The sequence below is a fragment of the Moschus berezovskii genome, chromosome 9 (genome assembly GCF_049115385.1).
Source record: "Moschus berezovskii isolate FMDL1 chromosome 9, NW_MosBer_1.0, whole genome shotgun sequence".
NCBI lineage: Eukaryota > Metazoa > Chordata > Mammalia > Artiodactyla > Moschidae > Moschus > Moschus berezovskii.
The window spans coordinates 56889870-56911246 of record NC_142468.1 but is presented as its reverse complement, the minus strand read 5'-3'; the positions used below and the strand labels follow the sequence as shown (position 1 = coordinate 56911246).

At 46.8% G+C, this 21377-nt stretch overlaps 1 protein-coding gene across 8 annotated transcripts in view; it reads right to left on the bottom strand.

Moving 5' to 3' along the window:
- The window catches only part of TLN2 (talin 2), a 509872-nt gene that overhangs the window by 59861 nt on the left and 428634 nt on the right, over positions 1-21377 (bottom strand). For 7 of the 8 annotated variants that reach the window (XM_055435636.2, XM_055435634.2, XM_055435640.2 and 4 more), the window contains 3 exons: positions 11689-11835; positions 6971-7072; positions 4443-4562 (listed from right to left, as the gene is read on the bottom strand). In XM_055435636.2, coding sequence (XP_055291611.1) covers positions 4443-4562; positions 6971-7072; positions 11689-11835 — 369 coding nt within the window. The remainder of the gene's footprint in view (positions 1-4442; positions 4563-6970; positions 7073-11688; positions 11836-21377) is intronic. The other variant, XM_055435641.2, reaches the window with a different exon arrangement.

The window sequence follows — 21377 nt, the reverse complement described above, 5'->3', positions numbered from 1 at the left end:
CATGTTTGTAGCAAGCAATCCTCTAAATACAACTATGGAGCTGGCACAGTGGTCACCAGTGGGAAATTTCAGTTAGGAAGCCCAAGGGAAGACCAGCACCAGAAAGCAAAGAGATGAGACCAAATAAATTCAACAACAGAAAAGCTTTGGAGTCCTTAGTCAACCTTGGGCTTGGCCCTGGAGTCTGGGTCTGTGCTAGATCACATGACTATCTTCTATAGCCTGGTGCAGGGCAAAGAGCACAAACTGTGATCCCCTATAAACCTGGGTTCGAATTCTGACTTTTCTGTTTACACAATGACTTGTTGCCTTCTTATTATACTTGAAACATTCACTTACTCCAAACAGTTATTTTAAAACGGGGCTTCAGACTTCCCTGGTGGTTCAGTGGTTAAGAATCCACCTGCCAATGTCGAGGACATGGGTTCGATCCCTGCTCCGGGAAGATTCCACATGCTGCCGGGCAACTAAGCCTGTGTGCCGTAACTACTGAGCCCGTGTACCTAGAGCCCTTGCTCTCAACAAGAGAAGGCACGGAAATGAGAAGGCTGGTCACTGCACCCACAAAGTGGCACCACTCACTGCAATTAGAGAAAGCCTGCGTGCAGCAGTGAAGACCCAGTGCGGTCATAAATCAGTCAAATTTTAAAAGGAGGGTGCGTTCAACACTAACTATTGCAGCTGTGTGGTCCTGGGCATTTCTCAGAGTTCCCTGAGTCTCCCTGGTTTGCTTATCTATGAAATGGGAAGGGCGAATGATTCTCGCCTCACACGCTGCAGTTGAGGGAAGATGGGCCAGAGGCCAGCACAGCATCTGTGCCATACGGATTGGATAAATGGTTCGCATATTCCTATCTGTCTCCACGGGCATGTGGACCAGAACCAACACACTCAATGCTACTGCAATTTCACGGGACATTTTGTCCTGCTGGAGGAACATCCTAAAAGGGAATGCATTTTGAAAGGCTGTTTCAGATAAGGGCTTTAAAAATGCTAAGTTTCTCAAAGCAACACTAAACTTCTCAGCAAACAGGACTAACCCCTTCCACCTCCCACCCCCTCAGTGATCCAACTCACTGCCAGTGTTTATTATAAAGGAATGTTGCTCCAAGACATAAAACTTGGAGTTTGAAATTGGCAACTTGAGTCAAGCAATACTTAAACCTCAAGAAAAACCCTCAATTCCCCCATCCTGCCCAAATAAAAGTCAAATGGAGAAGATTGTCTCCTGGTTTTGTGCCTTGCGGGAAATTAGAAGCCTGGCTTTCATGAAGTTCTGGCTCTCATTTCAACTGGAGGGAGTCTAAGAAACACTGATCCATCATCTTTTACTGCCTCAAACTAAACAAAATGTACAGATTTTTCTCAGGCTTCAAGATCAATTACATCGGAAACCAGGTCAAGTATAATTTGCCTGGGAGAGCTTGTGGAAGTTGGAAAGGCAGTAATGGATGTTATCTGACAAACTACAGTTTCTCCTGAGACAGAAAACATGGCAGGGAAAACCAGCATGCACAACAGAAGCAGGGCATTGCTTTCCCACCTACAGAAAGTGTGCCTTGGAGTGGAAAGTTTTAGAGACGTCTAGAGTGGATGGCCATCCCATCTGGGGGAGAGGGCTGTGGTTCTCACCACAGGCTCTTGACAAATGTTCCTGCCAGCGTTTAAGACACCCAGTGTTATGAGTGGTTACAGCAATGTGCTCTCAGACACCGCACCATCATCACAAAACCTTTCCCCAGTATTTACATTTAGAAGCCTGTGGTTCACGGGATTTGTATCTTTTTCCTTCTTTTTTTAAAAAGAGGAAGTGTAGCAGTAGTGTAGTGTTAGTCGCTCAGTTGTGTCTGACTCTTTGTAACCTCATGGACTGTGGCCAGCCAGCTCCTGTCCCTGGGATTCTCCAGGCAAGAATACTGGATTTCCATTCTTTTCTCCAGAGGATCTTCCTCTGGGTCTCCTGCATTGCAGGTAGATTCCTTACCATCTGAGCTATAGGGAAGTCCCTTTAAAAAGAGAAAATGCATCATAAAATGCCAAGCTGCCAGAGGGTTTTAACTTTTCTGGAGAAGTTGTCGCAGTGATGTTAGCAAAAGTTTTGAATTTTCCATGGAAAAACTAGCAGATACAAAGCTCCAGTTTGATGTTCAGAGGGCAGAGCCAGGACTTTTCCTGTCACTGTCACATTATGGAAAAGACCAAAATGCTGACTCGGCAGAGCAGACTTTAGGCCCGCAGTGAAGGGGGCAGCTTCTTACTTGCCCTGGATATAAATATTTTCACATGCTGTGATGTGGGGCTCTCTTGGGTATATACATAATTCCACAGTCTTGGGAAAAAAACTACACTGCTTCAGGGATCTCCTAACCTTCTCAGTTTTCCCCCAAATATCTGTCTGGCAAATGCACACAAAGAATTTTCCTTTAGCAAGCCACCGGTAATTTTATATTCTCTCTGCCCCTCTGCGCTCCAGGTCACACTGCTCGTGTGTCTGGAATGTAAAACACATCTCAAGATGTAACGGTGAAGAGGGGAAACCTTAATGGAAACGTCAGCTGCTGCAAAGGCAGGGCCAGGATGTAAAGGAACTTTGCTGCTTTGCTTTTAGCAATGCAATTTTTTTCCTGGACTATTTTGTTTTGGTGGTCTGGGCTGCAATTAGAAAACTGTTTGCTTCATACACAGGGTGGGGTTGCTAGCTCATAAGAACTCAGATGTGGAAAGAGCTCTATGGATCACGAGGTCTTCACTTAGCGATGAGTTAGGCTAGCACTGAAACTAACCAAAGAAAACTCATGGAAATTGCATCTTTAAAGATTTCTGAAGACAAGAGATCCAAATTACCCTCCACAATCACAGTCTCTTTTAGCTTTCAATCCTCTCAAAAAGCCAAACACTTCTTCCTTTTGACCAACCAAGCTTTCCCTTACTGTAACAGAAATGCCCTTATGCTTGTTTATGAAATTTAAAATTGCATGCTAATCAAATGAATTGAGTCCAGTTGCTCTTACTAAAGCGGGGGGTCTGTTTTTTGTTTTTTAAACGATGGACCTGTGTAAAGAAATCAACGGAATCTTAGGCGGGTCTCTGATCATTTTTCTTTCCTGGTAGTGACTTGACAGACTCATGGCAAATAGAATTATTCATGCTGCAGTCTAAAAACTCAATCATCCTAAAATCTCAAAACGCAGGCACTGTTAGAAACTAAAGTCATCCCATGCTGGATATATATGTATGCAAGTACATATATATGTGGTACACCCATTTACATGCATTGTTACAACATACGTTAGAAAGTGATTTGGTTTTGGGTCTTCACTTCGGTAGTGTCGCTGGGAATCTTGGTGAAGACATGCTTAGACCTGACTCCCAGGAGAAACAGTAACTTGGGGACACTGTCTGCCATCGAAAGGAGAAGGGAAGACCAGCCACAACCTTCTGCCTTGACAGCCTGGTACATCTCAGAATGTCATGGACGGGGTTTTGCCCTCCTGGCAGAATCCCATGGATGTCGTTACCTTGTTTTCTCTGGTCCCTGAAATTCACTCCGCTATTCTTTACTGCAAGCTGGTCTGTCTTTCTCTAGGGGGCCATGCACTGGGTCAGGCCCCTTCCATGTGTTTAACACAGATACAGGTGTAATTAGGGGCGCCAGAGTTCCACACACCCTGTGTGCTGGTCAATGGACCATTTGATTTCCCAGAGGTATGAGATATGGGACCTCTCAGAGAGCAGCCTCTGGAGTCAATCTTTTGCCACTTTAAGCCTCCTACGGGTATAGGTGTTCCAAGGTGAGTCTGTGTTGGCTGTTAAGGAAAGTGGCTTAGGGAAGACAGGGAGGGAAGGACAAGAAGTCCACAGGGATCCAAGGACAGGGATCTGGACCAATTCTTCAAAAGCTACCAACAATATTTGGGCAAGACTTTGTTTCACAAAAGCAGGCTGGCTACACAGCCTTTTCTCAAGGGAGGGGCAGGTAGATCCCATACTTGGTTTGTCTAATACTTCTGTGAGCCTTTGGAAAATATACAAATAATCGAGTGGGTTGCTAAGCAAGCACAGGAAGTATGAGGAGAATGGCAATGTGTGCCCTGCTCTTAGCATCAGGTGATGGGCTGGGGGACAGGAAACCTGGCAGAAAACTGTCAACAGAGTCCTTCTGTCTGAAAGCCCACCTCCCCGGGTGGCTCCAGCTCTGTGCCTGGCAGCCTTAGGAAGGGCAAGCGAGCCTGGAACATAGGCTGGGGCTACTGGGTGGGAACCTGCGGGGTTGGCAGCAGAGGTGAGGGAACTATGCCTAGCTGTGGCTATCAGGGTGGGGTGTTCTGGAGTGGAGCTGAGCTATGGAGACCGCCCGCCCCTCCCACTCCCACCATTGCCCGGCCGGGGGAGCGGCACAAGTGTGGGTTTGCTTCTAAAAACAGGGACTTAAGGTGGCAGACCTCCTCTGGTTCCGCCGTGGCTGCTGCCAGCTGGCCCTGGAGAGCCAGGTGCCCATAGTCACTGGTCATTTGTGAAGCCAGTCCTCCCAACTCCTCCGGGTTAGTAACCGACTTAGTCATCTGGAAAAAGAAAACAAGCAAGACACAAACACACACAGACACACAGAGAAAAGCATGAGAACCACGTGTTAATACCACTGGGAGCCAAAGGGTCTCATTCACTTTTAAGCTTGTGGCTTGCGTGTGGGGGCTGTACGCTGGAGAGCCCAGTTCAAGCAAAGCCCATGCTGCAGCCCACACGACAGGCCAGCGGGTCTTGGCCGGGTCAAGGCGACATGCTCGGGTTCAGGCTGTGCAGTGTGGAGGCTGGGCCAAGGGTCCACTCTCTGGGAGGTAAGAGCGGTAGCCTCCACCAGCCCTGCCCTGTGGGGTCACCAGGGGAGCCCCCCAGAGAAACCACAAGGGAGCCTAGCCCTGGGCAGGGCACACCCCTGGTCGTATGCTGCTCCCAGGCTGGTCTGGTCTCTGGGGACCCAGAAGCAGGTGCCATGCCACCGAGAGAGGGCATGAGGACAGGATCATCAGGAAATCGTGCCTGTGGTGATGGGTAAGGCTAACGTTTTGGTAGAAGGAACTCACAGAATACAGCTTTGTAATAACACTGCTCTGAAGAATAATGATGTTTTGGTCATAAATTCAATGAGGAGAATACTGTAGCCTAAATGGTCAAGTTCTGCCTTTTTCACTCTGAAGATATTCTATAGTTTTCTTCCGCTTCACAGAAAAACTCACCTCAGTGTACTCTACCGAGCTAACATGCTTGCTTCTAGTTTTTTTTTTTTTCTCTGACAAAAATGCCCCTTAGGTCTCACAAGGGCAATTGTAAGCTGCCACCGACATGGGTGTCCGTGTCCCTCGTGGATCCGAGGCCCCTCCCCCGTCCCTCCCGTGCTCTCACTCTGGGTGACATACTTCCTCACTCTTTGTGGCATTTGAAGTCCTTGATTTTAAAGGACTTGAAAAAAAAAATCTTTTAAATGACTACACAACCACTCAAGCTGGACAGGAATGTGGGCCCATCTAAGGCATGTTTGCCAGGAAATGTCATAGGCTTTCGGGTGGAGGTGTGGGTTTGCAGGAAATACATACTGTATGCCGAGAGAACAAGGCTGTGCCCAGAGATGCTCCACGTGACCCTGCCATGAGGAGCACAGTGACCCTGGGGGCCATCGGTGTGGGGGGCTCTCACCCTGCAGGGCTCTTCACCCCTCAAGGCTCCAGCCAGCCCACCCAGGAGCAGCAATACTGGGCTCCTTAGGTGTGTGGACACTGAGGATCAAGACGGGTGGCCTGAGAAACTTTCTTCCAGAAACTCCTGAGGCCACTGAAGCTATTTTCACCCCTTCTGCGCTGCGCTCCCTGCTCAAAGGAGTCAGCGCTGCTGGGCTGCCGGTTTTGAGCCATGATGCCCCTAAGTGCTCCTAAGCAGGGCCAGCTCAGGGCCAACTCCAGCTTTCTCCCAGTCGCCGAGATGGGCACTGTTCCTTCCTCTGCAGTCCAAGTCCTTTTCAACAACATCAAGTCTGGCACAACCGCAGAGTTTCTAAGAATGAACAGCTGCCGCCAGGGGAGCCTCTGTGGTCCAAGCTCAACCTCTAGTGGACACATGACTACATGACAAAACCATCCAGACAGGCGCCTGGCTTGATGGGGCAGGGACCATGCAGTGGCCCAGTCTGGTCCCTGCAACTCAGGCTTAGGTGGCAGCATCTAAGAGGCCATCTCTTAATTTTATCCTGTGACATCTGAGCCTTCAGAAGTTAAAAACTTTCTTACTAGGTCCTCATATTAATGCTTTGAGGACATTACTTTTCTTTCCTTGTACAACTTTTTAACCTATCAAGATAGTATTCACTGTATCTCAGTGCCACTTACAGCTAAATATCCATGTAATACAATTCTGAATACATTATATTTTAGGAAAAAACAAAACAAAAAAGCCACCTCCAAAAGTTACATGCCTTCTGTTGCCAGGAGAAAAAATTTTTCATATAACCACAGCATTTCATTTTGCCTGAAAGACTGTCAATATTGTACTGTTCATCATAAGCACTATCCAAACATTAAAATTTGATTCCATCAGACAATTTCAGTTTTGGGTCCGAATGCTTTCTCTTGTACTGTAACTTTAATCGTTAAAAACATTTCAAGTTTTCTGTGAGATAAACAGGATTTTGTTCTTTCTCTGTAACTTGCAACTTCCTTTCCTTTGCTCCCCTATCCTCATGCCCAACTCTTAGTCATTTTAATCTGGAGCTTTTTCATGAGAAGAGTGTCCATTGTGGCCTGGGGCTTCTAGACCACAGGCAGCCAGAAAGACCACAGATTGGGACAAAGCTGCGGCCTGGGAAGAACTGGAAACAGAGAGGACTGATCTCTCTCCCCCACAGACCCAAGATCTGAAGATCCAGTGGTGGGGTGGGTAAAAGGGTATCCAGCAGTGGTGGAGCATCCCGTTTTCTTCTTACCATTTCCTGAGCTGTTACCGCGATAGCTTTGGAGTATTTAACCACTGTCGTCTGATAGTCGACAAACGTCCCCTTCGGTTCTGGAGGAGTACCTTCATCCAGCTACAGGGGAGAGGAAAAGAGCCCATGGGTCATCAGAGGCCTGTTCAACGTGAGCTTCATTTTTCAGAATCAGTAACTTGGAAAAAATGGAGAGGCCTGCCGAGTTTTTTGGTCCAGAGTCAACAGAATCCCCCAACTTCTGTGATAGAGGTGCGCACGAGGTCCTCAGGCACACAGACAAGGGGAGGCTCCCCATTTGCTGAAGGACAGTAGCAGGGCTGTGCGGAGGAATGGTGCCCCAGTCAAGTCTTACCAGGTAAGGAGTCTGCCATACACAAAAGATGGGGAAGGAGTCTCAAGGAGAGGGAACAGCACTCAAGCACACGGGGAGGTGGGTGTGAGTCAGACACATGCAGGAAAGTCAGAATGGCGAACACAGACCCTCCATCACGAAGGGCTTTCCTGGGAATGGTGTAGCCCAAAGATGTCTATACCCGAGAACCCTCGCTTCTGACCTACCTTGGGGGAGAGAAGGAGGTGGAAACATAGGAAGAACTTGTTTATCTGACTCTAGCACCCCAAGAATCGAGAGATCAGTGTGGAGGGGAAAGGGTAGAGAAGTGGGTTGGGGGTCTGCCCCTCGAAGGGCTGGAGATTTTACTGGCTCAGAAGACTTGATTTGAGGCCTGGTTCCAAGACTTGTGAATGGGCCTCAAGCTGGGTATTGAAACTGGTTCTCTGGTCCTTCATTGGAAATTTCGAAGCTCATCACAAGGTTGTAATAAAGATCAACTGAGACGACACCCCATCTACATGAATGGTGTGGAAAGGATAACCGTGATAATGAAGATGATGATGGTGATAAAGTCCATGATGGTTATGAGGAAGGCAACCCATCCTCACCACCACCGTCATCATGACTGTCATCACTGGTTGCCAAACAATATTCCAGGCGAGGAGACAAGGTGAACAGAAATGAATACAGGAAGAGTGAGGGTAGTGAACAGAGGCTGTGGAGGGGGTGGGCATCAGGCTGGACCTATTTACTGAAGAACTTCGCAATCATGAAGAAAATGGTGGGACCTGCAGTAGGCAATGATCTATCTGTCTAGAATAAGATCTCCCTGGCTGCTCTCTGCTGGACAGTCTTCAGTCTGGGAACACACTAGGGACCACAGACCAATTAGGAAAAGGTTAGATGGAGTCTTCAATGGGAGCTACATATCATGAGCAGATCCCTGCCACAATGCGAGTTGAATGAATGTGTCACTGTAGCCTAGTATAATGTGCTTGCATAAACTGGATGTAATCTCTACTAAACCAACAACACAAACTCCAGGATAGATTTTTTTTTTAATGTTTCTTTATCAGGAGATAGGGGGCCTCATTGGTCAAATGAGGATTGAGGTGTGGACTCACACACTCAGTATAAATTAACTGGGCATCTCGTAAGGGTCAGGCCATGTGCTGGGAACCTCCATATGAGATGTGGTGTAACTGCAAATGTGTCAGATGTTGGAGCTAGAAGGCAGCTTAGAACACAGTGTCCACGGGCTGCCATGATGAACCTTTTCCCAGGGTGAAGACAATGAGAGCAGTAAGAACAAAGAAGCGACTATTTTAAAAAATAGGATTTAAAATTTATAGAGTTGAAAGAATTGTCCTTCATTCTGAAATTATAGCCTATTTTTTTTTTTTTGGTGTTAACATGTCCTTTATTTTATGGAATATTACTGATGTAGATGCCAAGGTTTTTGTTTGTTTCTTTAATTACCTTCATTGACCAAAAAGAAAAAAAAAAATTCCCCAAACACAAAGGCAAACAAAGAAAAGTGACTTGGTCATAAAATCCCAGATTGAGACTAAGCTCATTGAATGGGGGAAACAAGGTTTAGAAACCTTGAGTAATTTGCCCGAGGTTACCCAGAAAGCTTATTAATTCATGGTAACCTATTAATTCCCAAACCTTCTGGTGCTTATTTACAGAGAAACGTCTCAAAGAGATCCTCCAGAGCAGAGGCTCTAAAAGTGGCAAGAATTATACCCAAGTTAGAATTAACTTTGTGTACACTTGGATTTTTTTTCTGCCGCTCACTGCCTTTTGGAACTTCAGACAATGATTCTAATAGTATGTCAGTGTTTTAACCAAACAACCCAAACCCAGAAAATGATATATTTATATAATGTGTTGCTGCGTAGGTGATCAAAAGACCTGAGCTATCACTTAATACAGAGTTTCCAGTGATGAGCAGGCCCGGGTGGGCTTAGCAAAGGGAAGAGACACTGCGTGGTACCTGGGATGTAAGGTCAGGGTAGACAGGAGTTCAGGAGCATCAGTGAAGTTCCAGTCATAGTAAGTCCCCTACACATGAAGGAAATCTATTCCAAGAGCGTGTTTGTAAGTCCAGTTTACCTCCAACAAAGTGAGCCTTGGTAACCAACTAACACAATCAACTATATAGCACTGTACTCTGTAATAGGTTTATAACACTTTTAACACAAATAATACATAAAAACCAAAACCAAACATTTAAAATCTCACAGTACAGTACCTAGAAAAGTACAGTAGTACTTTACAACAGCTGGCATACAGGGGCGGGCATCAAGTGAACAGGCAAGAAGAGTTCCGACTGGAGGAGAGCGGGGAGGTGGGAGAGGGGGGAGCTGAGGATCGGCAGCAACAGGAGATGGAGGGCGAGCTGCAGTTTCACTCAGGCCTGACGTTGATGACAGGTTCTGGTTCCTTGCCGGAACCAGATGCATGTTCCCAACTTGAAGGTTCATCCGTATATAGGGGACTTACTGTATATACTTTGAAGAACTGAGGGGGAGAAAACCCTCTGCTCATAGCCTCGGGGGCTCATGTTATTAGCAGTTCCTAATTATTGCCCTCAGGTAACACCAGGCCTATTCCCCAGTACTTCCAAAAGAATCCAGTGTGTCCTGGGCTGAGAGCAGAGCTGTTACACCCCTGAAATCAGACAGTCCAAGAGCCACTTTCCTTCTTGAAGAGCTATCACAACATGCAAGGCTCAAAGGCTATCAAAAAAGACCTCCCTCTTCCAGGGATTTATGCAACTCTTCCCTATGATAAGAGTGATGGTGAAAAGGACCTCCTAAGAAGGAAAATATTATCATTTGATTTTCTAATTTGTACCTTGAGTTGCATTATTTAATATCTTTGGTAGATACAGGGCTTAATTTCAAAGCTTTGTTGTTCTGATTTTCTAAAAATCAAACAAACCCACTAAGACTTAACTAAGGGCCTTGAGGAAGAGGAGAATTCCATTAATTTTCTGTCAAACTATCCAAAGTTGAAGCATGAGAAGCCCACAGCAGAAACTACTGGAGTGCTTTGACAAGGCAAGCTTGGGGCCTCTGAGGGATCCCAGCATCCCAGCCCAGCTTGGGATGCTATCAGTCTGATAATGTCTGCATAATGTTTAATGGGAATTATCCTAATGATAGTTTCAGGCTATCATCTCTTTACAGAGATACACACCAACCAATCTTCTTTAAATTAGCAATTAAAGACCACTTATTATCCTGAAAAACCACATTAGTGTATTCACCATCTGACAATGGACATTTCAAAACACACATGAAGTCTACAGTTCTTGGCTATGCTATCAGAGAATGGCAATTAGATGCTGATGAAGAGTTGTTTATTCTAATGAGTAGCAAACTGGCACATCTAGGGAAGGATTCCTTGGGGAAAGAGCACGAGATACTGTCTAGTCATCCTTTCCTACTGACCCAACTCAATTGAAGGGTCACTGGAGAAGAAATGATACCTCTAACATCTTTGTCTGCTGTTCTCTGAGGGTTTTACACTTACCATTTCAGTGGTCTCTGCAATGGGTTAGATGTCAGAACTATGGGGAGATTTTTTTAAATACTAGGATCCAGGTTAAAAATAAAGTAAAATAGATTAAATTAAAAAAATACTAGGATCCACCACCCTACAGAGATTCCAAGGGATTAGGGCTGGGATAGAGTCGAGGGATGTACATTCTAAAATGCTCCCAGGGATTCCAAAGGAGACGTTTTGAAGACCAGCACTTGGGAATCTCTTCATTACTTCATTTTGGAGTTTGTTCCCCACAACAACTCTATGAGGTGGACAGGGAAGGTAAATAATTACTTCCATCTTATAAGTAATTATAGGACTTCCCTGGTGGTTCAGACAGTAAAGTGTCTGCCTACAATGTGTGAGACCTGGGTTCGATCCCTGGGTTGGGAAGATCCTCTGGAGAAGGAAATGGTAACCCACTCTAGTACTCTTGCCTGGAAAATCCCATGGATGGAGGAGCCTGGTAGGCTATAGTCCATGGGGTCGCAAGGAGTCAGACACAACTGAGCGACTAAACTTTCTTTTTTTTCACTTTCATCTTATAAGTGAGGGGACCAAGGATGCCTTCTCCATTTCCCCGCTGTGTAAATGTGAAAGGAAGGCTTACAAAAGTAATGAATGAGTAATAAAGAATTAAGAGCGTGCTGGATGCTTGACAGAATATTTGTACACTAAGCAGACCTCTCAAGAAAAGAGGAGGCTTGGTGGTGTCAGCCTGGACTGCCAGCTCCTTACAGAAAAGCCTCTGGGACCAAGTTAGAGGGAGATCTTGGGGAAAATGGGGTTAAGCAGTGCAGGAGGGCATCTGGGAACCCAGACCCACCTTGCTCATGGCTTCTGCGATGGCGTCAACCATACCTCCCACCAACCCCACTTCACTGGCAGCTTCATTCAGCGTCACCATGATGTCGTCCACGGCCTCTTTCATGAGCTGGGCGGCCTCTGTGATGGCATCGTGGGTGTGCTGTGCCTGAGAAGGAGAGGTCGGAAGAAGAAGATAATTGTAAGCTGTTTTCATAAGCAGAAGACAATGGTGCTCAATCTCTTAAGAATCGCTTCACTTTTTTAAAAAGCAGAATATAAAACTATATTCTCACTACGTAACACAAAAATGTATTCTCTATTTTTTCCTTTCCTTTTATTATATTTGTATACATTTCTTTGCCAGATAAATAAAAACCAGAAGGACAAATAGAAAAAAATCTCTTTTTGGAATCAAAATGGAAAAACCCCCTGCAATTTCAACCAGCGTCTTATGACTAATTTTATGTTACTATGTTTACGGTGGTAGAAAAAGAATGCCACAGATTCCCTAAAAAACAAATAGACATATTTACTAGGAAAAGAAATATGATATAAATAAAAAATGTGTTCACAACCAACGCACTTCTATTCAAAGTTACCCCACACACTAGAATTCCATTTCTATAAACACAACTGGATTATGGAAATATAAGGATAGACAGGAGAGAGAAACCTGCAGAAGGCTACATGGGCTTTGAAACTGTGTCACAAATTGTATTTACATGAGGTTGGAGGATGAATGGTGAAAGTTCTCCAGGGACAGACACTCCGCAGGCAAAGCTGGAGTGCTTATGAGTTCCCCTGGACAGTCCTCAGAGAAGCTTTAACAACACGTATGCAGTCCAGAGCAGGCACTGGCGAGTAAGTGAATGGAAGGATGAAAGGATGGTGGTGCCAGCCTCCTTAAAAAACACCTCAAGTGACAGCAAGATGAAGGGGGAAAGAGCTAAGGTCCTGAGGTCAGGAAAAAACTGGGGCTGAATTTTGTCTCCACTGCTAACTAGCTAAGTGGTCTGGGGTGAGGTTTCCTAAGCAAATTGGCAATGATTATAACCATGCTATGCAGTGGAAGTCTAATGAGGTGATATGGTTGCAGGCATTTTATCATTTATAATAAGAGCAGTCTAGTAGGGGACTGTGCCCTTACCCGGGAAATCTGACCTAATGCTGGGCAACTGGTGTCAGAATTCTATCACACCAGGTACTGGATGCCCCCACACAGTGGCCACAGCTGCCCTGATGCTCCTCGGAGGAAGATGAACCCTTGGAAAGGACCAAGAAACTGCATCTTTACTTTGGCAGATAAGAGAGTAAGGAAGCCAATAAGAGATGGTAAGTGATAACTCCTTTGCATGATTAAATAAAAGAGAAGACTTCTAGGAAGAGGCTACATGAGCCATATGAACTGGCTCAGCCTGTGGAATTGAAAAGTCATGGGAACCAAGAAGAGTCCTTTCAAACCAATATCTGATGAGATGTGAAATGTATTAATTATGGATGGTTATTCTCAAGGTGGGGCTTCCCAGGTGGCTCAGTGGTAAAGATTCCACGTGCCAATAGAGGTTCCAGATGTAGGTTCGATCGCTGGGTCAGGAAGATCCTCTGGAGAAGGAAATGGGAACTCACTCCAGTATTCTTGCCTGGAGAATCCCATGGACAGAGCAGCCTGGTGGGCTACAGTCCATGGGGTCACAAAGTTGAACATGACTTAGCGACTGAACAATAGCCACATTCTCAAGGCAATGGTGCTGGGACACAAATGTTAACTATTGACATTACTACTAAAATTACTTTAGAAGGTAACAATGACCAATAACCTTGAGGAACGAAGATTATTTTGTTCCTTTGACTCTTCCCCAGACCAGTGTCCACCTTCTTTATTTCTCAGGCCCTCCATGGGGTTGGGAGGCACCTCCCTCCCAGACAAATTCCCTCATCTCCCTGGCACAGAGTTCTGGCTGCCACCTGGCTGGTTTCCTCACAGTTCCACCCGCTCATGCTCTGCCTGCAGGGACTGGCTCTGTTTGCCTCCTCCCTCCTCCCGTCCATCTAAATCCTAGCCCTTTTTTCAAGGGCCAACCTCAATACCACCTCCTCCCAGAAGGCCTCCAGGGATGGTTGTGTGCTCATCAACTTTCCTCTACATTCTTAGAGCCCTGAGATGAAACTCAAGAGTCAAAGAGTCATCAGAAGGCAATGGCTTCAAAGTAAAGAATTGGGGGACAAGTGATGCTGCCTGATTTCTGGTAATGGGAAATGATACAGCTTCTGCCTGGCTCTCTCTTAAGATGCATGCCTTTGAAGTCTTCAGCCTCTATGTGAGAAGGTTGTCTATCTTGAGGCTGTATGCCTGGCATACTGCACGGCAAGACCATGTAGAAGTAGAAAGGGGTGTTCCAGACCCCAAAAGTCTGGGTGATTTCCACTCAGGATCCAGACCGAGGAGTGACTGAGCCTTAGGTCCTTCAAGCCCCAGTGGCCATATGGCTACAACTGCAGGAGGGACTGAGTGAGGACCGCCTCGTGGGACTCAGTGGATCTGTACATCTGCCGGAGAGAATACAAAAATGGCGGTGTTTTAACTCATTTCGTTTCAAGGTGGCTTGTTTGGAGCAATAGCTGAGTGGGACAGCACCTAAGAAGGGCCCCTAACCCAGCTTTGGCATCAGAGAAGACTTCTCAGACGTGTCCAGGCCTGAAGGAAGAATTCAGTCTCTTGCAGGGTGAGAAGAGGGGAATGGAGGAGGCTTCCGGGCAGAGGGCACGACCTGTACAAAGGCCGCAGGGTGGAAGGCACGTGCACTGTGAACAGGAGGGAAACGCCGTACGGGAGGGGCCGGGCATGATGCCTGGCACACGACCCCCGCCCCTTCTGCTGTCTCTCCACCAGCCAGCCTCAGCCCCTCTCTCCAACCAGGCTCTGTGCTCCTTGCAAGCCATTTGCTCTGCTTTCCTCGAGAAGGTGGGTTTAAAGTACTGAAAGAGACTCATTTTTATTTTTGGAGGTATTTTTATAAGCATAACCTTCACAGGCCATCGGTGTAAATTTCTCCTCTGGAGACTCATTTATAAATAAATGGAGCCATCTTGGGACTTCCCTGATGGTCCAGTGGCTAATATTTTGCACTCCTCATGCAGGGGGCCTGTGTTTGATCCCTGGTCAGGGATTAGATCCCACAGGCAGCACTAAAGATCCTGTATGCAGCAACTAAAAGACCCCGCAAGCAGCAATAAGACCCAGCACAGCCAAATAAGTAAACAGAAAAAAGAAAGAAATGGGATCATTTGTTTTTAGGCTTCAAAAGAGCATGGGTGGCACAGTTGGGGGCAGAGATGTGGTGTGTGTGTGTGGAGCGGGGGTGATCAGAACAGGACCTGGCCCTCCCCTGCCCCCAAGCCAGACTGGGCTCACTGGGGCTGTGATGACATGCCCCAGCTCCTCTAACTGGACCAAGAAAACCCAACAACATGCCTAAGGATGCTGGCAAGATGCCAAGGGCTAGCGTATACTTGTATACGCAAAAGCCAACCTGTGGACCCAATGTGACTTTTGTTCATTTTTAAAGTCTTGGTTCTTGTATCCTGGGCTGGGTATTTGAGCATTTTACAGACAATGCTTCATCTTAGGTGACAGACAGGGGACCAGGAATAACAATAAATATCAAACTACAGAAGAGCGGCAATGCAAGGACAGCCTCTTATTTGCAAGGGACATTTCCACGGGACCCTTCTGTGCTGCGCATTACGCTGACCGCCATACACCTTCTGAAATCCCCACAGCACTCTGGAAGGTGGGGGGATTGGATGAGAGCCCTCTGACAGCTGCAATCTGGAAGTGGGAGCTTAAGCACTTAGAGCATACAGGCCTGGTAGAGGACAATCGCCAGTGACCAGCTGGCAATTTGCTGAGCCGAGGCCACCAGTCAAAAGGGAAATGAACCTATAGCTAGATCAGGTCAGGTTTACCAGAACTCCTGAAAAAATAAACCTTAATGGAGGGAATGTGCCATCTACAGGGGGGAGGTGTCAGCTTGTCCCTCTAAACAGGGTGCTTTTAAACAAAGTGAAACAACCAGGTACCATGTGGCAAAAGCAAGAGACCTCAGGATCAGGAGCAATCCATAAAGTTGGCGAGGCGCCCCCTCACCTAACATCCTGGCATCAGCCTGGCCCCAGCTCTCTTGGCCACTGCGGACGCCACACCTGACCATGAACTTGTTACCAGTTCCCAAACTTTCCCTGGAGCCTCACTCCTTGCCTCCCAGGGCCTAGTCTGCATGTGTCTTTCAACTCCAGGTAGCTGGCCACTGGATGAAACCCAGTCCTGGAACCTCACCCACCACTGAAAACTAAGACATCTGGTTGATCTTTGTCCTCAGTTCCTAGGAACTTTTAACCCTTTAGTATTTCCCAAGTGATCACACAGTTCAGTCAGTTCAGTTCAGTTCAGTCGCTCAGTCGTGACCGACTCTTTGCCACCCCATGAATCACAGCACGCCAGGCCTCCCTGTCTATCACCAACTCCCAAAGTTCACTCAAACTCATGTCCATCGAGTCAGTGATGCCATCCAGCCATCTCATTCTCTGTCGTCCCCTTCTCCTCCTGCCTCCAATCACTCCCAGCATCAGTCTTTTCCAGTGAGTCAACTCTTCGCACGAGGTGGCCCAAGTATTGGAGTTTCAGCTTCAGCATCAGTCCTTCCAATGAACACCCAGGATTGATCTCCTTTAGAATAGACTGTTTGGATCTCCTTGCAGTCCAAGGGACTCTCAAGAGTCTTCTCCAGCACCACAGTTCAAAAGCATCAAGTGTCTGTTATTTATGGTGGCCACACAGTAGTTTATGCCAACAAGGTCTCATGGGGCCATTAGAAAGATTCAGAATTGGGCTGGCTGGGACTTTAAGCAACACAATATCACCCTGACCACCACCTCTGGGGAAATGAGGGGGAATGATGGAATCGTTGGTCATATGACTAAACTCAGTCCATCCAGGCTACCTCATGAAATCCAAGTAAAAGCTCTGGACAGGAGGCCGGTGTGTGATGCACAGCAGGTAGCAGGGAGGGTGACGCATCCTGAGGATATGGGAGTTGCGAGTTTGAGGCCCTCCCGGATCTCACCCTCTGGGTTTCTTCTTTCGGCTGGTTAAATCCTTTATCACGGCCTTCTCAGGTGCTGCTTGTGGTAAAGGAACCCGCCTGCTGATGCAGGAGACTTAAGAGATGTGGGCTCAATTCCTGGGCTGAGAAGCTCCTCCAGCGGAGGGCATGGCAACTCACTCCAGTACTCTTTGAAAGAAAGTTACATGGCTCAAAAAAGCCCTGAGTTAAAACTCCCCTCCAGGTCCTCCCACCATTCTATGCACAACAAAGAACTCTCTCACCCAAGAAAAAAAGGACATTAAGGTTGATTATGCCCAGCTCCCAGCTGGTCCAGTCTCTGGCCAATCTCCAAAATTCCTTGTTCTAGCCATTTAAGAACCCACTCCAGTGTTCTTGCCTGGAGAATCCCAGGGATGGGGGAGCCTGGTGGGCTTCCGTCTATGGGGTCACACAGAGTCGGACATGACTGAAGTGACTTAGCAGCAGCAGCAGCAGCCATTTAAGAGATAACTTCTCCGAACAACCTTGGAGAAGAACAGGCCCCCTTAAGACAGTAACTTTCCACATACATGTCTATATATACTTACTCTTTCCTTGGGTTAGACTCTTTCCTTGGGTTAGTGCGGCAGCTCACTAATCTTGACTGCTGCCCCTTCTCGCCTCATTAAAGGTGATCTGTTCCTGCAAAGTGCCGGTCTTGTTCTTTTTCTAGCCTTCTCTAACTCCCTTATCCTACACTCTTGCCTGGAGAATCCCACGGAGAGAGAAGCCTAGAGGACTATATAATCCATGGGGTCACAAAGAGTCAGACAGGACTGAAGTGATTTAGCATGCAGATGCACACATCCTTTATAATAAAAGTGTAATTGTAAGTAGAGCAATTTCCTGAATTGAGTTGTTTCAGCAAATTAACCAACCTAAGGGGTGGTGAGAACCCCTGAATGTAGCCAGTTGGTCAGAGTAAGAGAGGTCTAGGAAGCATGGAGCTTAGGGCCAGTGTCTGAATCGAGCTCAGTCTAGCAGGGGCCTGTGGTCTTACCTGGGGAATCCGATCTAATGCCAGGTAGTGGGAGAACCACACTGCCCAGGTGCCATGCAGTGGCCGTGGTTGCCTTGATCCACCTCAGGGAGAAAGGAGCCTTTCAAAAGACCTAAGAAACTGCTTTGGTAGCTGAGAAGGTAGTGAAAGATGGGAAATGGTAACTCTTTTGAATGATTAAATGAAATAGAAGCACTCCAAGAAGAGGCTATGTGAGCCATGCTGCTGCTGCTAAGTTGCTTCAGTCGTGTCCAACTCTGTGTGACCCCATAGACGGCCTCCTACCAGGCTCCCCCATCCCTGGGATTCTCCAGGCAAGAACGCTGGAGTGGGTTGCCATTTCCTTCTCCAACGCACGAAAGTGAAAAGTAAAAGTGAAGTTGCTCAGTCGTGTCCAACTCTTAGCGACCTCATGGACTGTAGCCTACCAGGCTCCTCCGTCCATGGGATTTTCCAGGCAAGAGTACTGGAGTGGGGTGCCATTGTCTTCTCTGATGTGAGCCATAGGAACGTGAAAATTGAAAAGCCATGGGAATCAAGAAGAGTCCTTCAAATACAATGTCTGGTGAGATGTGAAATACGTGATCACAGATGGCTATACTGCGGGAACTGTGTCAGGATGCAAAGCTCTCTCCCTGAGGGATGTGATGGAGGGGAACTAGTCATTTGGGCCAATGGCAGATTTCATGGCACCGAGAAGGTAAAACATAAAATATGCAGATTGAAAAATGGCATCTATGCATAACTCTCCAGAGAGAGAATCTCACATAAATACGATCTCATTGATAAAAAAGATAAAATGTAAGGTGCATGTTTCTGTAAATCTCACTTAAGACTGAAGTGACGATGGGTGGCACAAAAATGTCAGCGACTCTGTGCTTTTACATTAAAGCAAGTACACGTTTTAAGGGAGAAGAAAGCAGCTGGCCAAGTTGTCTGGTTTCCCATAAAGGTATAGTAAGGGATCAGAAGATAATTTGGGGAGTGGCAGAAGTAAATCACAAAACAGTTTTCTGAAACTCTTTGGAAAACATAAAGGACACTTTTTCCACACCAAGCATCAAAACCTACAAAAATACATCCTCGCTCTTGGCTGTCCCAGAAATGAATCACCCAGAATTCTCTAGAAGGTCTGTTCTCCTTTACTCCACATATTAAAGTTTTACAGATCCTTAAAGGGTCAGTTCAGAGTCTTTGAAGCCTGCTCCAATTACTCCATGCCTCATCCAGGACCGTTTTCTCTAACTCCAATGGCAAACCTCATCTTGCTCACACAGCCGAGGCCAAACCCCACATGCAGGCTGCCTGAGCACACTAGCTTCAGAGAGGGAAAGACACAGCAGGCTCTCAATTAAGGCAGGCTTAGCCGACCAAGGACATCTGGAAAGGGGAGCTGCAGGCTCAACAATGAGGTCGTTATTTTAGAATCTGGAGGGGCTCCTCGTTACTGCTCCTCACAGAACAACACAGGAGAAAAATCAGACTTCACTCCTCTTTGGAAACAAGTCTGAAGTCGAATTCCAAGGGAGCCTTACTTCTTCATTACAATGTTTCAACTACAAAGCCCAGTAAAGCAGGCGTGGACATCACAGGAGTTTGGAAAATGGAAGAAAAGACTATGGGGACAGACCGCAACTTCAGTAGAGAGAAAAAAAACAAGTAATAATGAGAACTGCCCAATGATGGACAGCGGGGGATATTGGTTGGAATGTTACAGGCAGAAGTTGGAAGGTCCCTTCAAGGAGGACGGGGGGTGGGGGACTGAGTTGGGGAGATTGGTGGGGGCCAGAGCTCTGGAGGTAGAGGAGGAGTGTAGAAGGGGCTCAGTGGGATGGGGGTGAGGTCACATACCAAGTGCCTTGTTCTCACGTGATTCAGTAACACCAGGCTCTGGGCCTGCCTCTTTGTAATTTTTTTTCTTGCTAGATCAAAGCCACTGAAAACCATTCAAACACATTTTAACCACATTTCCTCTGCAAACAAGGACTATGACACCTAATACATACATACATACATGACCTAACACATAGCAAGTAACACCTAGTGAATATTTGCCCCAAAACAGCAATCCCCTTAATCCAAGGGGATTAAGTCTGCATTTGGCCTCTTAGAAAAGGGGCTGCAAGCCAAGGTGCAGTGTCCCAGGCTCCCTGTGACAGGCCTGGGGGAGTCAGCAGACAGCACAGGTGTTGCTACTGCTGAGAGGATCCACATCAAGTCCTGAGTTGCTGTCACTCATCACACGTTTTAGTTCATCACCTGGGTAGCTTTAGGCCTTACACTGAAAACTGCCCCATGCTGGTCTCCAGCCACCACCTCTGATCAAAAGATGTCATTATCAAGCTTCCAGTGCTGACTACAAATGCTCAACCGTGAGTTTCCTTGGCAAAAAAACAGACTTCCATGAGGACCTCAGAACCGGCAGTCCCAGCAGATGTACTAATATCATAAACATGCAGAAGCATCCTAATTTGAGTTATTCTGCGGAGAATGAAACTCCCTCAGGTTAGGAGTCAAGATGTGGCATTAAACAGCCCTGGAGAAAAGACAACCCAGAACTGAGTCTTGAAGGTGAGTCCTGGCTCCTCCAGTTCAGGGAGGGAGCAAAGTGGGTGGGCCTGACTCTGGGACATCTATCACTAACCCATCACAGCCAAGAGGGCATTCTTGTTCTTGCTCTGCCCAGCACTTCAGCAACTAGACTTATTTTGCCAGAAGAGTCAAAACAACTTAAGGCCGAGGCTGGCTCTCAACATTTTTAGCATCCCCAGAATTAGTCTAAGAGTTGCCAGATGCATGAGTGAAAAACTGAACATAGAGGCTGCAAGTCAAAATATTATCTATGCTGTTTCCAGAATGGAGTTTCTAGACTATTGATGGGTTGTTATCATCCCACACTGCTCACAATAAAGCCCCAGCTCCTCTGTGTGGGGAGGAAGCCGGTCACAATACAACCCAGACTCCCCTCCCATCCCACTGTCCCTATACTCTCCATGCCCTATACACACCAGCATGCACGTACATGCTCAGCTGGGTCTGACTCTTTGTGACCACATGAACTGTAGCCTACCAGGATCCTCTTGTCCATGGGATTCTCCAGGCAAGAATACAGGAATGGGTTGCCATTTCCTTCTATAGGGGATCTTCCAGACCCAGGGATCGAATGCGAGTCTCTGTGTCTCCTGCATTGGCAGGTGAATTCTTTACCACTGTACCACTGGGGGGAGCCCAGGCCAAGTGCTAAAAAGATCACAATCCTTCTATAACTCTATCTATACCTTTGCAGATGCTATTTCCTCTTCCTACCGTTGCTCTAGCTACCCTTACTGCTGCTGCTGCTGCTAAGTCACTTCAGTCGTGTCAGACTCTGTGTGACCCCATAGACGGAAACCCACCAGGCTCCCCCGTCCCTGGGATATATGCCATTTAATTTCCTTTTGTTGAGAGTTATCAGCCCTCCACCCTGTGTCTCTCCTTGACCCTCCCAGCCCTGCTCCAGGCTGAATCCGCCTGTGTTTCCATAGGATGCAGGCTTAGCCCTGTCCCCACATGTACCTCATCAGA